Source organism: Oncorhynchus clarkii, chromosome 33, assembly GCF_045791955.1.
Source record: "Oncorhynchus clarkii lewisi isolate Uvic-CL-2024 chromosome 33, UVic_Ocla_1.0, whole genome shotgun sequence".
In the NCBI taxonomy this organism is placed as follows: domain Eukaryota; kingdom Metazoa; phylum Chordata; class Actinopteri; order Salmoniformes; family Salmonidae; genus Oncorhynchus; species Oncorhynchus clarkii.
In genome coordinates, this window is record NC_092179.1 from 25,935,517 (window position 1) to 25,950,087 (window position 14,571).

Sequence of the window (14,571 nt, forward strand, 5' to 3'; positions counted from 1 at the left end):
TAGCATGCGCTCCAGCAGGTGTATCTCACTGATCATCCCTAAAGCCAACACCTAATTCGGCCGCCTTTCGTTCCAGTTCTCTGCTGCCTGTGACTGGAACAAATTGCAAAAATCGCTGAAGTTGGAGACTTTAATCTCCCTCACCAACTTCAAACATCTGCTATCTGAGCAGTTAACCGATCGCTGCAGCTGTACATAGTCTATCGGTAAATAGCCCACCCATTTTCACCTACCTCATCCCTATACTGTTTTTATTTATTTACTTTTCTGCTCTTTTGCACACCAATATCTCTACCTGTACATGACCATCTGATCATTTATCACTCCAGTGTTATTAATCTGCAAAATCGTAATTATTCGCCTACCTCCTCATGCCTTTTGCACACAATGTATATAGACTCTTTTTTTCTACTGTGTTATTGACTTGTTAATTGTTTACTCCATGTGTAACTTTGTGTTGTCTGCTCACACTGCTATGCTTTATCTTGGCCAGGTCGGAGTTGCAAATGAGAACTTGTTCTCAACTAGCCTACCTGGTTAAATAAAGGTGAAATAAAAAATAATAAAACATTCTGGATTGTATACACACACTGTCTTAATACACACCTACATACACATTCTGGAGTGGATACACACACACACAGAGAGAGACACACACACAGAAAGAGAGACACACACAGAGAGAGAGAGAGACACAGAGAGAGAGAGAGACACACACATACACACACAGAGAGAGAGACATACACATACACAGAGAGAGACACACACACACACACACACACACGAGGCAGGTTTCCATTGACCCAGGTTCTTCCGTCAAATGCAATGTCACAAAATAAAATCATTGTGACAGGTGCAATGGAAGTGGCAGACGACAACATTGTCATCTGTTCGACGGGGGGATTTTTTGGGTCGAACTTTATTGCGACAAATGATGATGGAAACAGTGTTGTTGGAATAAATGATGGACATCATTACATCCTGCTGAAATCACGACATCCGGCTGACCTCGTTACATCCGGCTGACCTCGTTACATCCGGCTGACCTCGTTACATCCGGCTGACCTCGTTACATCCGGCTGACCTTGTTACATCCGGCTGATCTCGTTACATCCGGCTGACCTAGTTACATCCAGCTGACTTGTATGTAAACTTTCTAAATGTAAAATACATTTAAAAAAAGATTCCTGACAGATTCCACATAATGTCTCTTACCCTTTAACTCACTCGGAGGGCCACATGTATTCTAGACGGCCCTTCGCCATCTCTGTATTCTAGACGGCCCTTCGCCATCTCTGTATTCTAGGCGGCCTTTCGCCATCTCTGTATTCTAGACGGCCCTTCGCCATCTCTGTATTCTAGACGGCCCTTCGCCATCTCTGTATTCTAGACGGCCCTTCGCCATCTCTGTATTCTAGACGGCCCTTCGCCATCTCTGTATTCTAGACGGCCCTTCGCCATCTCTGTATTCTAGACGGCCCTTCGCCATCTCTGTATTCTAGACGGCCCTTCGCCATCTCTGTATTCTAGACGGCCCTTCGCCATCTCTGTATTCTAGACGGCCCTTCGCCATCTCTGTATTCTAGACGGCCCTTCGCCATCTCTGTATTCTAGACGGCCCTTCGCCATCTCTGTATTCTAGACGGCCCTTCGCCATCTCTGTATTCTAGACGGCACTTCGCCATCTCTGTATTCTAGACGGCACTTCGCCATCTCTGTATTCTAGACGGCACTTCGCCATCTCTGTATTCTAGACGACACTTCGCCATCTCTGTATTCTAGACGACACTTCGCCATCTCTGTATTCTAGACGGCACTTCACCATCTCTGTATTCTAGATGACACTTCGCCATCTCTGTATTCTAGACGGCCCTTCGCCATCTCTGTATTCTAGACGGCCCTTCGCCATCTCTGTATTCTAGACGACACTTCGCCATCTCTGTATTCTAGACGACACTTCGCCATCTCTGTATTCTAGACGACACTTCGCCATCTCTGTATTCTAGACGACACTTCGCCATCTCTGTATTCTAGACGACACTTCGCCATCTCTGTATTCTAGACGACACTTCATCTCTGTATTCTAGACGACACTTCACCATCTCTGTATTCTAGACGACACTTCGCCATCTCTGTATTCTAGATGACACTTCACCATCTCTGTATTCTAGACGACACTTCGCCATCTCTGTATTCTAGATGACACTTCACCATCTCTGTATTCTAGACGACACTTCACCATCTCTCTATTCTAGATGACACTTCACCATCTCTGTATTCTAGACGACACTTCGCCATCTCTGTATTCTAGATGACACTTCACCATCTCTGTATTCTAGACGACACTTCACCATCTCTGTATTCTAGATGACACTTCACCATCTCTGGACTAATTGACTAAAACAGGTACACGCACACATATACGCAGTCACACACACACACACACAAACAGTAGCATCCACACATTAACACAGCCATAGCCTATAGCCTAAACATTCCGGTAGACACTGAAGAAGAAGAATCAACAGTGTAGGTATTTATGGTAACGGTCAATGTGTCGGCATACGGCCGGCCGTATGAGAAGACTCATTCTTTATACACTACTGTAGAGTATTCACAGAGACTAGCTTTGAGATGCAACATCCACTGTTACATATCTGATCTGGGGAACACATTGCTGTGAGAAGTGATCGATCTCATGATTGATCTCATCTTTAATATGGGAGGTGCTAGGTGAGCATGAGCATTAAGTGGTATCCATGGAGATGATAGGCCCACTTCCTGTGCTGAAGGAAATGGGTATCGGGGTGTGTGTGTGTGTCTATATTCTATAACCACCAATTAACTGCTTCTACGGGGTCAGGGAGAATCAAATGCTGTTTCAGAGACAATTATGATTCTGTGAGATAGGTGGGTGGGTGGGTGGCTGCCAAGTATCACTGTGTGTGTGTGTGTGTGTGTGTGTGTGTGTGTGTGTGTGTGTGTGTGTGTGTGTGTGTGTGTGTGTGTGTGTGTTAGTGTGTAAGAGAACATTTGTGAGCGAGAGAGAACGAGAGAGAGCGAGAATGAGAGAGAGCGAGAATGAGAGAGAACGAGAGAGAGAGAGAATGAGAGAGAACGAGAGAGAGAGAATGAGAGAGAACGAGAGAGAACGAGAGAGAGAGAATGAGAGAGAGAACGAGAGAGAGAGAACGAGAGAGAGAGAGAATGAGAGAGAGAACGAGAGAGAGAGAATGAGAGAGAGAACGAGAGAGAGAACGAGAGAGGTGGCTGTGGAAACCTCACAAAGTCCAAAGGAAACTATTACCTGGTCGTATACTAACTGATGAATTCACTGTAAGTCTCTCTGTATAAGAACGTCTGCTAAATGACTCAAATGGAAATGTACACCATAACATAAATTAAGAAGAATGTTGATCTTGTGAACAGGTTGTGAATAGGTTGTGAATAGGTTGTGAATAGGTTGTGAACAGGAAACAAAGTATGAGCAGAAGTAAGTAAGCATACATGTCTGTATAAATATGTCCACACAGACAGTTGTATGATTTCCATGTTTACCATATCATATTATGTACCCACTTGTGAATATGCGTGTCCTGCGAGTGTGTGTATGTCCGTCCTGCGAGTGTGTGTGTCTGTCCTGCGAGTGTGTGTGTGTCCGTCCTGCGAATGTGTGTGTGTCCGTCCTGCGAATGTGTGTGTGTCCGTCCTGCGAATGTGTGTGTGTGTCCTGCGAGTGTGTGTGTCTGTCCTGCGAGTGTGTGTGTGTCCGTCCTGCGAATGTGTGTGTGTCCGTCCTGCGAATGTGTGTCCGTCCGTCCTGCGAGTGTGTGTGTGTCCTGCGAGTGTGTGTGTGTGTCCTGCGAGTATGTGTTCCCAGCCCCCCTCACCTGCAGCAGGGGCCTCTGCACCGCCAGGACCTTCATAGTATCAGCACTAGCCAGGACTTTCAGTGGGTCTGCTGTCTTGCTGACGGCCCGGATCTCCTTGTTGATCTCTGTTCTGACCTGGTGCAGGAACAGGTCGTTGATGTAGTAGGTCAGGAAGGTCCGGAGCTGGCACTGCTTGGCCTGCCCCGGTGAACCCATGTTCTGCTCTGTCTCATTGATGAACCTTGGGGGGGACAATGTTGAGGGAACGTTAGAGAGAGTGGAGAGGAACGTTGCGGCAACATTAGCCTGGATAAACCTATGGGGAGAAACAGAGACTGGACAGGAATGTTAGTGCAACGTTAGAGAACCTTGAGCCATCGTTAGAGAAACTGTACAGGAAGGCTACAGCAATGTTAGCCTGGACAGGGAGATACCTCGTCAGTTGTACGACTGAATGCCTTCAACTGAAATGTGTCTTCCGCATTTAACCCCTCTAGGAACGTAAGAAGTAGTTCCACTAGCTTGCTGTACACAGATGCTGAGACCCATGATAAGGAGGTGATAATGTATTCCCATTAAATAAACAGAGAGGAATTGCGTTACTGAAATGAGTGGTAGTATTGGGAACTCATTTGGAGAGAATAATTGGAGCGCAGACTGTATTCATACTTTTAGAAAAGTTAAGAGTTAAAGGGCGATAACGTGCCAGGATGTTTCCAGGACAACTTGGACAAACTGCTCAGGATAAGTCCTTGAAAACACTGGCGTCCTCCGATCTACATGGGTGAGTGTTTAACTAGCTGTCGAGTTGGTCAGATAGGTTCACACAGCAATGTAAGGGCTGGGGAGCACCATACACACCTCATCTGTCAAGGAATCATTGTTAATCACTAGGCCTGTCTCACACACACACACACACACACACCTCCACGCAAGAGCGAGTGTGTCCTCAACAGCTTAACACACACAAATACACAAATAAATCAAATCCTTCACGTCAGGGTGAAGGGGGACAGATCTACTCAGAGTTGGAACTATGGAGCAATGGAAGGAAGGAGAAAGTGAGGTAGGGAAGAAAGCGGGAGGGGAAAAAGAAATAACGAACGAACGAACGAACGAAATAACGAAAGAAAGGAAGGAAGGAAGGAAGGAAGGAAGGAAGGAAGGAAGGAAGGAAGGAAGGAAGGAGAAAGTGAGGTAGGGAAGAAAGCAGGAAAGATAGAGAGGCTAAACAGAAGAAGGGAGGGAATGAAGAAAGAAAGGAAATGAATGAATGAACAAGAAGGAAGGGAGATGGAAGGAAGGATGGAAGGACGGAGCCAGGGTAGACTCCTATGATGTCTGGACTCTAGGTGTCTATCGTGGGGGACAGCAGGGCTAGAGAGGGCTCTGTAGACAGCTCTAGGTGTCTATAGTGGGGGACAGCAGGGCTAGAGAGGGCTCTGTAGAAGGCTCTAGGTGTCTAGAGTGGGGGACAACAGGGCTAGAGAGGGCTCTGTAGAAGGCTTTAGGTGTCTAGAGTGGGGGACAGCAGGGCTAGAGAAGGCTCTGCAGAAGGCTCTAGGTGTCTAGAGTGGGGGACAGCAGGGCTAGAGAAGGCTCTGCAGAAGGCTCTAGGTGTCTAGAGTGGGGGACAGCAAGGGGGGGGGGGGGGGTGGTGAGAGAGAGAGAGTGAGAGAGTTGAACTGTGAGAGAGGTGAACTGTAAGAGAAAAGGAGAGGTCTCCTAAAAATTCTATAGTAGACTAATTTAAGTTGAGCCTACAATGACTACCAGGCATCCAGCCCATCTTAAAATACACAGAACATCACTAAATACCCCTCAATAACTCTAAATATAATTAGTGCTGACAACGTTTAATAAATGTGCATTTTTTGTTGTTGTTATTGATCGAGAACCCAAGTTGCAGCGTCAACGTTCCATGAAGACCAAGAAGATACATCATGTCCTGTTACGATTGTCATTGTCTCAATATGCACAGCAACTTGATGGATCTGGATTGGTGTGTGTGCGCACAGATGGATTTTAGTTGGTGAGAGCGATAACGTTTGAATAATGTTGGGGAGAGGACGGATGGATGCAGTCGAAGCCGCTCTCTGTCCAAATAACCATCTGGAGCTGAGCCTCAGGACTTGGCCCTGTGTCACCATGCAGTCAACTGAGGTAACTCAACTGCTTGTCCAGACGCTTAGCTAACGTGCAGGTGCTAACCCAGACATTGACCTAACAACCAGGTAACATATTTATCAAATTGGCTGATAACATTCAAAGGAATGTTGATGATGGCATTAAGTCCATTCAATTAATACTACAGTCTGGTGCCAACTTTGTGGCATTCTACCTACTTTACACACATACACGTATGCCCACGCACACACTCTGTAGCCAAGCAGGCTGTTGCCAGGCAACAAACATATTTACATAAGTCTAATGACCCATTGTATCTTCAAAAGTTGTAAGCCACCTCCACAGTAGGGCTGCATGATATTCCACATGCCTGGATCACAATGTTGTTTTCATGTAGTCTTTTTGGTCTCGCCTCCTTTGCTCCCTTCTGTGCTGTGTGCACCTTCCCATTCTCTCACACACACACACACACACACAAAGCCCCTCCCCCTGCCACTCACAACAACAAAGATGAGATTCCTTCTTCCTCTCTGAGAAGCGGTTTCAACTTGATTTTATGCATCTGAGGTCACCGAAACACGATTTTTTGCATCTGAGGCCACCGAAACACAGAGAATTTTATTGTCAGAGAAGAGAAGTTCCCTTCTCTACCAATACCCTTTTTATGTCTCAACTCCTCAAACTGCACACAGAGCAGACACTACTGAAACCGGAGTAGCAACGAACATTGGTTCTGGAAAATGAAAACTCAGTTTGTCGTGCGCGGGGTTGCTGTACCACGTACCGCTAGCAGTGTTTTAACCAAAGACTTTTATACTAGCTGTCATGTCTGTGTTTTATAAATGTGCAATAAAACAGCAATATATAAGGAATTGTCAACTCACTGTCATTCTGAGAAATACTGAACACACTTGATTTCAACATCTGAACAGAGTGGACAGAATAGCACGCTGTTCAGACAGATGGAGACAGACAGAAGGGTGTGTTCATAACAATTCAACTGTCAACCCTGTTAGCTAGAAAATAGAGCCAAGTTGGCTAAACTTGAAATATAAAGATTAGCTGGCTACTCAATAGCACATGGGCTGGAGAGATTGTTGATGAGACCTGTGCTAATTTTCTATAGCCTAATGCCTGCTACAATAAGTTAGTCATGATTAGTGAATGTGGATTGTGTATGGTTCTGGTTAAATTTGTAACAAAAGGTACATTTTCATTGAAAGCCAAATCAGTGACGATAGCAAAAAAAAAAGCAGATCAAACTATTTTGATAAAATAATAAAATACTGAATGGGTATTATGGTTGTGGAAGGATTATATTTAGCCTGGGTATCATTGCACAAACCCCAAATCCATTTGATTTTTGCTGAGTCTTTGAAAACCTTTAATTGTACAACAAAGTTTATTTAGATTTGTTTAAAAAAAGAATGTAATCACAATATATGTTGTGAATTGCCCATAAATTAGAAAAAACTATAGCAGCAGCAGAGTAAAATAGCTACAGTAACTGTCAGAAGGTGGAAGCCACCTCCACAGTAGCAGTAGGGTACAGGAGCTACAGTAACTGTCAGAAGGTGGAAGCCACCCCCACAGTAGCAGTAGGGTACAGGAGCTACAGTAACTGTCAGAAGGTGGAAGCCACCTCCACAGTAGCAGTAGGGTACAGGAGCTACAGTAACTGTCAGAAGGTGGAAGCCACCTCCACAGTAGCAGTAGGGTACAGGAGCTACAGTAACTGTCAGAAGGTGGAAGCCACCTCCACAGTAGCAGTAGGGTACAGGAGCTACAGTAACTGTCAGAAGGTGGAAGCCACCTCCACAGTAGCAGTAGGGTACAGGAGCTACAGTAACTGTCAGAAGGTGGAAGCCACCTCCACAGTAGCAGTAGGGTACAGGAGCTACAGTAACTGTCAGAAGGTGGAAGCCACCTCCACAGTAGCAGTAGGGTACAGGAGCTACAGTAACTGTCAGAAGGTGGAAGCCACCTCCACAGTAGCAGTAGGGTACAGGAGCTACAGTAACTGTCAGAAGGTGGAAGCCACATCCACAGTAGCAGTAGGGTACAGGAGCTACAGTAACTGTCAGAAGGTGGAAGCCACCTCCACAGTAGCAGTAGGGTACAGGAGCTACAGTAACTGTCAGAAGGTGGAAGCCACCTCCACAGTAGCAGTAGGGTACAGGAGCTACAGTAACTGTCAGAAGGTGGAAGCCACCTCCACAGTAGCAGTAGGGTACAGGAGCTACAGTAACTCTCAGCTAATAATTTGACAACACATAATGGTGTACCTCAGTTCTTCTGACAATGCCAAGTTGCCCACATCATCATAATAATACTACTGTAAGCCAGTGTCTTGGCTACTTCTGGAGCTGTGACTGGCCCAGGTCATTTAAATCTCTATTCTGTCTACAACTAAATCACGACTAAAATGAACTCCTTTAAACCTAGAAACCTTCCTATTCAACGGATAAGAATTCAATAATGAGGTCTGTTTGAGATAATATGTTTACTATGGTGGAATCCAAAATGACATTTGTTGAAAAAGGTTGTTTGGGTAATGACAGTGAGTAGGTCCTAAATGCCACCCTATTCCTTATAGACCCTGGTCAACAGCAGTGCACAATGAAGGGAATCGGGTGTCATTTGGGACACAAACAGAGAGAGCAGAACACCCAGGGAAGATGATGTCACAGGGCACAGCATGAGTCTCATCACCACGGAAACACCACGGCAACACTGTGGTGATGGTGGTGGGACGCCGCTGCTCCGGTCTGGGAAATACAAATTAATAACCGTGCAAATCTGATTAGCAGTCTTCATCCTCTGCACACACACATTCAGACTCACCCCCCTAACACACACACACACACACACACACACACACTGTCCTGAGGTCGTCTCGGCCCTGTCCAGACTCCACAGACATCCCCCTTCACACACACCGAGGCAGCCAGCAGGCATTGCTCACTCTTAATAAGGAGATTAGGTCCCATAATTCGAGAGCTGTTCCATGGTCTTGCTAGTCCAGCAGCAGAAATAGAATGACTAGTGGGATGGACAGTCAGTCAGTGGTTTAATGGCTCATCAACAGGAAGTCTTCATTAGTCCACGTGCTAATGAGACTGACACCCAAACCACGAACACACACACACACACACACACAGATCTGGCTCCATCACTGATCAGTCCACACACCCACTAGTGAAGAGACAGACTCAGAGAGCAGCAGCTCTTCCTCCCCCTAGGGCAGGGCTCTTCTGGATCCAACGGCTCTTCTAGTCGCACTAAAACCCCAGTTTATTAGCAGAGACTGCCGTTGATTGTGCTAGACAGCATCTAATTGACTATCTTTAGGAAACAGATGTCGGAGCCCGAGGCTTAGTGCTGGATAATGGTCTGAACAGTACCCTCCCTGTGTATGTTGATATAAAAATAACATTCAGAACTCACTTACACCAATAATGTGCCCTCTAAATCTAATATAACTCCCATCTTGTTAATCTACTGTATTGAAACTATAACGATAATGCTTGTTTTCAGAGGTAGAAGGACGATGATCTGAGGTGTGTTTTATGTGTCCTCCCAAATGATTAAGGTTAGGACTTGGAGAGGCTCAGCTGATCCTCGATCTGTGCCTAAGGGAAACTTCTATTTGGAGTGGGATGCTGGAGAGAGAGCGTGCCAAAAAAGATTATAAACTATTTAAAATCTCCCAGAATTCCCCCTGGGCCCCGGCCTATCAGCCGTGGCCAATTCCCATTACTCTGGCCACCAAGGAGGCCATACCTTGCTGAGACCGGACACACACTGTTGGAGATGAGTGTGTGTGCCTAAGTCTGTGCACAAGTGTGTGTGTGGTGTGTGTGTCAATACTTCCAATCACCCAATAAAACACATAACTCCAGGCTTGACAGTGCTTAGCCAACTGATGACATTATGTGACATCAGCACAGTCAGCACTGCAGTACACATTCACCTCAATGACCCTGGACAAGGAATCTAGTCCTCCAGTCAACTCTCTCTCCAGTAACAGAACTCAGGGACGAGTAGGGTTGAAAAATGATGGTGACTTCCACAAAATGATATGGTTTTCCAGAAGTCCTGGTTGGAGGACACCGGATTTCCTGCTTATTCCCCCCATGATTCTGGAGATCTTCCAACCAGGATTCCTGAAAAACCTGGTAATTTTGGAGAAGTCACTGGAATTTTGCAACCCCATGGACGAGGTTGCTGTACAATATGCCCAAGGCACCAGTAGAGCCTCATATCGCCACTAGATGGCAATATGACAGCTTCCTCCACCAATCCCTCACAACACCAGTGTCTGACTGGAATCTCCTGATAGAAATGGCATTGAGAGAGCATTAAGATTCTATTCGGTAGGTTACCGTATAAAGCCTGCTCGCTGTGTGTTGTGTTTATCGTTTTCTCCCGCTCAGACAAAGAGAGGCAGAGTGAAATGCATATGGTCGTCCCACACACACACCCACCTCTCTCCCAGACTCCCCGCTGTCTGCGGCCCTCTCTCACCCCGACACAATTATTACACCAGTTAACGGCAATCACGTGTGTGTATGTGTGTGTGTGTGTGATGCCATATTGGCAGGTTAACAGGGAGGAGGAGGAACGTGAGGAAGGAAGAGCTACAGTAGCCAACTAACCCTGTCTCTATGGGAGTTCTACTGTCCTCATTCTAACCCTGTCTTTCTCCTAAGAGGGCTATGGGAGTTCTATATACTAGTTCTAACCCTGTCTTTCTCCTAAGAGGGCTATGGGAGTTCTACTGTCCTCATTCTAAACCTGTCTTTCACCTAAGAGGGCTATGGGAGTTCTACTGTCCTCATTCTAACCCTGTCTTTTTCCTAAGAGGGCTATGGGAGTTATATATACTCATTCTAACCCTGTCTTTCTCCTAAGAGGGCTATGGGAGTTCTACTGTCCTCATTCTAACCCTGTCTTTCACCTAAGAGGGCTATGGGAGTTCTACTGTCCTCATTCTAACCCTGTCTTTCTCCTAAGAGGGCTATGGGAGTTCTACTGTCCTCATTCTAACCCTGTCTTTCACCTAAGAGGGCTATGGGAGTTCTACTTTTCTCATTCTAACCCTGTCTTTCTCCTAAGAGGGCTACGGGAGTTCTACTGTCCTCATTCTAACCCTGTCTTTCACCTAAGAGGGCTATGGGAGTTATACTGTCCTCATTCTAACCCTGTATTTCACCTAAGAGGGCTATGGGAGTTCTACTGTCCTCATTCTAACCATGTCTTTCTCCTAAGAGGGCTATGGGAGTTCTACTGTCCTCATTCTAACCCTGTCTTTCACCTAAGAGGGCTATGGGAGTTATATATACTCATTCTAACCCTGTCTTTCTCCTAAGAGGGCTATGGGAGTTATACTGTCCTCATTCTAACCCTGTCTTTTTCCTAAGAGGGCTATGGGAGTTATATATACTCATTCTAACCCTGTCGTTCTCCTAAGAGGGCTATGGGAGTTATATATACTCATTCTAACCCTGTCTTTCTCCTAAGAGGGCTATGGGAGTTCTACTGTCCTCATTCTAACCCTGTCTTTTTCCTAAGAGGGCTATGGGAGTTATATATACTCATTCTAACGGTCTTTCTCCTAAGAGGGCTATGGGAGTTCTACTGTCCTCATTCTAACCCAGAGGAAATTGTCTTCCTATATGCACCTTAGTGAGTTACTGTCCCCATTGTGTAGGTTATAATGGTGCTACTGTTGGAATGATGTCACTTTAAATCTGATCACCACGACAGGCTAAACATGATCTGTATGTTACAGTAAGGTATTGTTTCCAACAGGTGGCGTCACTCCTACGTCATACCGGTCCCTCGTCTGACGAAGGACAATACCTTGTTTGTGTGAATCTCAGTGTCTGTACTAAACCTGTCTGAGAGTTTGTAGGAGTGTGTGTGAGCGTGTGTCCATGCCTCTCTCTCTGTGTGTGTGTCCGTGTGTGTATCCGTATGTGTGCATATGTGTGTGTTTGAGCCCAGTCCTGTCTGTGGGTGTGTAGACCAATTAAAGCAGGTGAGATTGATCACCTCAAGCTCTCCCCACCGTCTGGGCTTCCTGCAGTCAACAGGAAATGAGATGGCCTCGTTTAGCTGACTCCATGACAAATCACCCGCACAGAAGCCATGCAGGTCCTGTGGCCTCCTCTCTCTTCTTTCTTCTCCTCTCGTCTTTTCTACTGCTCTTTGTTTCTCCAACCTCTCTTCCCCCATTCCTCATTTCTTTTGTCCCCTTTATGTCTCCAAGTTCTCACGTTTCTCCTACTCTTTCTGTCTCCAACCTCTCTTCTTCCTCTGTGTCCCATGCCTATTTCTCCTCCCCTTTATCTGCTCTCCTCTCTCTTGTTTTCTCCCATCTCTCTTCCTCCAGTGTGGAGAAAATACAATGTATGTGGGTGTTCATTTAACTGCAGGAGCACCAAGAATAAAATAACTGTGCTAATGACCATGACAATAAGGGTAGTTACAGGCTGTAGTGGGTATGACCCATGCTAATGTCCATGACAATAAGGGTAGTTACAGGCTGTAGTGGCTATGACCCATGCTAATGTCCATGACAATAAGGGTAGTTACAGGCCGTAGTGGGTATGACCCATGTTAATGTCCATGACAATAAGGGTAGTTACAGGCCGTAGTGGATATGACCCATGCTAATGTCCATGACAATAAGGGTAGTTACAGGCCGTAGTGGATATGACCCATGTTAATGTCCATGACAATAAGGGTAGTTACAGGCCGTAGTGGATATGACCCATGTTATTGTCATGGACATTAAGGGTAGTTACAGGCCGTAGTGGATATGACCCATGCTAATGTCCATGACAATAAGGGTAGTTACAGGCCGTAGTGGATTTGACCCATGTTAATGTCCATGACAATAAGGGTAGTTACAGGCTGTAGTGGGTATGACCCATGCTAATGTCCATGACAATAAGGGTAGTTACAGGCTGTAGTGGCTATGACCCATGCTAATGTCCATGACAATAAGGGTAGTTACAGGCCGTAGTGGGTATGACCCACGCTAATGTCCATGACAATAAGGGTAGTTACAGGCCGTAGTGGGTATGACCCATGCTAATGTCCATGACAATAAGGGTAGTTACAGGCCGTAGTGGATATGACCCATGCTAATGTCCATGACAATAAGGGTAGTTACAGGCCGTAGTGGATATGACCCATGTTAATGTCCATGACAATAAGGGTAGTTACAGGCCGTAGTGGGTATGACCGATGACAATAAGGGTAGTTACAGGCCGTAGTGGGTATGACCCATGACAATAAGGGTAGTTACAGGCTGTAGTGGATATGACCCATGCTAATGTCCATGACAATAAGGGTAGTTACAGGCCGTAATGGGTATGACCCATGCTAATGTCCATTACAATAAGGGTAGTTACAGGCTATAGCGGATATGACCCATGCTAATGTCCATGACAATAAGGGTAGTTACAGGCCATAGTGGGTATGACCCATGACAATAAGGGTAGTTACAGGCTGTAGTGGATATGACCCATGCTAATGTCCATGACAATAAGGGTAGTTACAGGCCGTAGTGGGTATGACCCATGCTAATGTCCATGACAATAAGGGTAGTTACAGGCTGTATTGGATATTACCCATGCTAATGTCCATGACAATAAGGGTAGTTACAGGCCGTAGTGGGTATGACCCATGCTAATGTCCATGACAATAAGGGTAGTTACAGGCTGTAGTGGATATTACCCATGTTAATGTCCATGACAATAAGGGTAGTTACAGGCTATAGTGGATATGACCCATGCTAATGTCCATGACAATAAGGGTAGTTACAGGCTATAGTGGATATGACCCATGCTAATGTCCATGACAATAAGGGTAGTTACAGGCCGTAGTGGATATGACCCATGCTAATGTCCATGACAATACGGGTAGTTACAGGCTATAGCGGATATGACCCATGCCAATAAGGGTAGTTACAGGCTGTAGTGGATATGACCCATGCTAATGTCCATGACAATAAGGGTAGTTACAGGCTGTAGTGGATATGACCCATGCTAATGTCCATGACAATAAGGGTAGTTACAGGCTGTAGTGGATATGACCCATGACAATAAGGGTAGTTACAGGCCGTAGTGGATATGACCCATGCTAATGTCCATTACAACAAGGGTAGTTACAGGTCGTAGTGGATATGACCCATGACAATAAGGGTAGTTACAGACCGTAGTGGATATGACCCATGGCAATAAGGGTAGTTACAGGCCGTAGTGGATATTACCCATGCTAATTTTCATGACAATAAGGGTAGTTACAGGCTGTATTGGATATTACCCATGTTAATGTCCATGACAATAAGGGTAGTTACAGGCCGTAGTGGCTATGCAACAACACACTTCCCCTCGAACAATAGAACATATTGGCAGGTGCACACACACACCACACACACACACACACAAACTGCACAAGCTAGCTTACACACACACCAATGCCCTGGCCCGCACAATGCATCTCTTTGCCAAGGCCCAGTGGTTTTCCTCTGAATAGTGTTGTCTGAGAGGAGGCAGGC

The 14,571-nt window shown here is 45.7% G+C and overlaps 1 protein-coding gene across 1 annotated transcript in view; it reads right to left on the reverse strand.

Moving 5' to 3' along the window:
• LOC139392958 (exocyst complex component 4) overlaps positions 1-14,571 on the reverse strand; it is a 224,487-nt gene that overhangs the window by 83,260 nt on the left and 126,656 nt on the right. Inside the window, exon 10 of the mRNA XM_071141269.1 lies at positions 3,891-4,113. Coding sequence (XP_070997370.1) covers positions 3,891-4,113 — 223 coding nt within the window. The remainder of the gene's footprint in view (positions 1-3,890; positions 4,114-14,571) is intronic.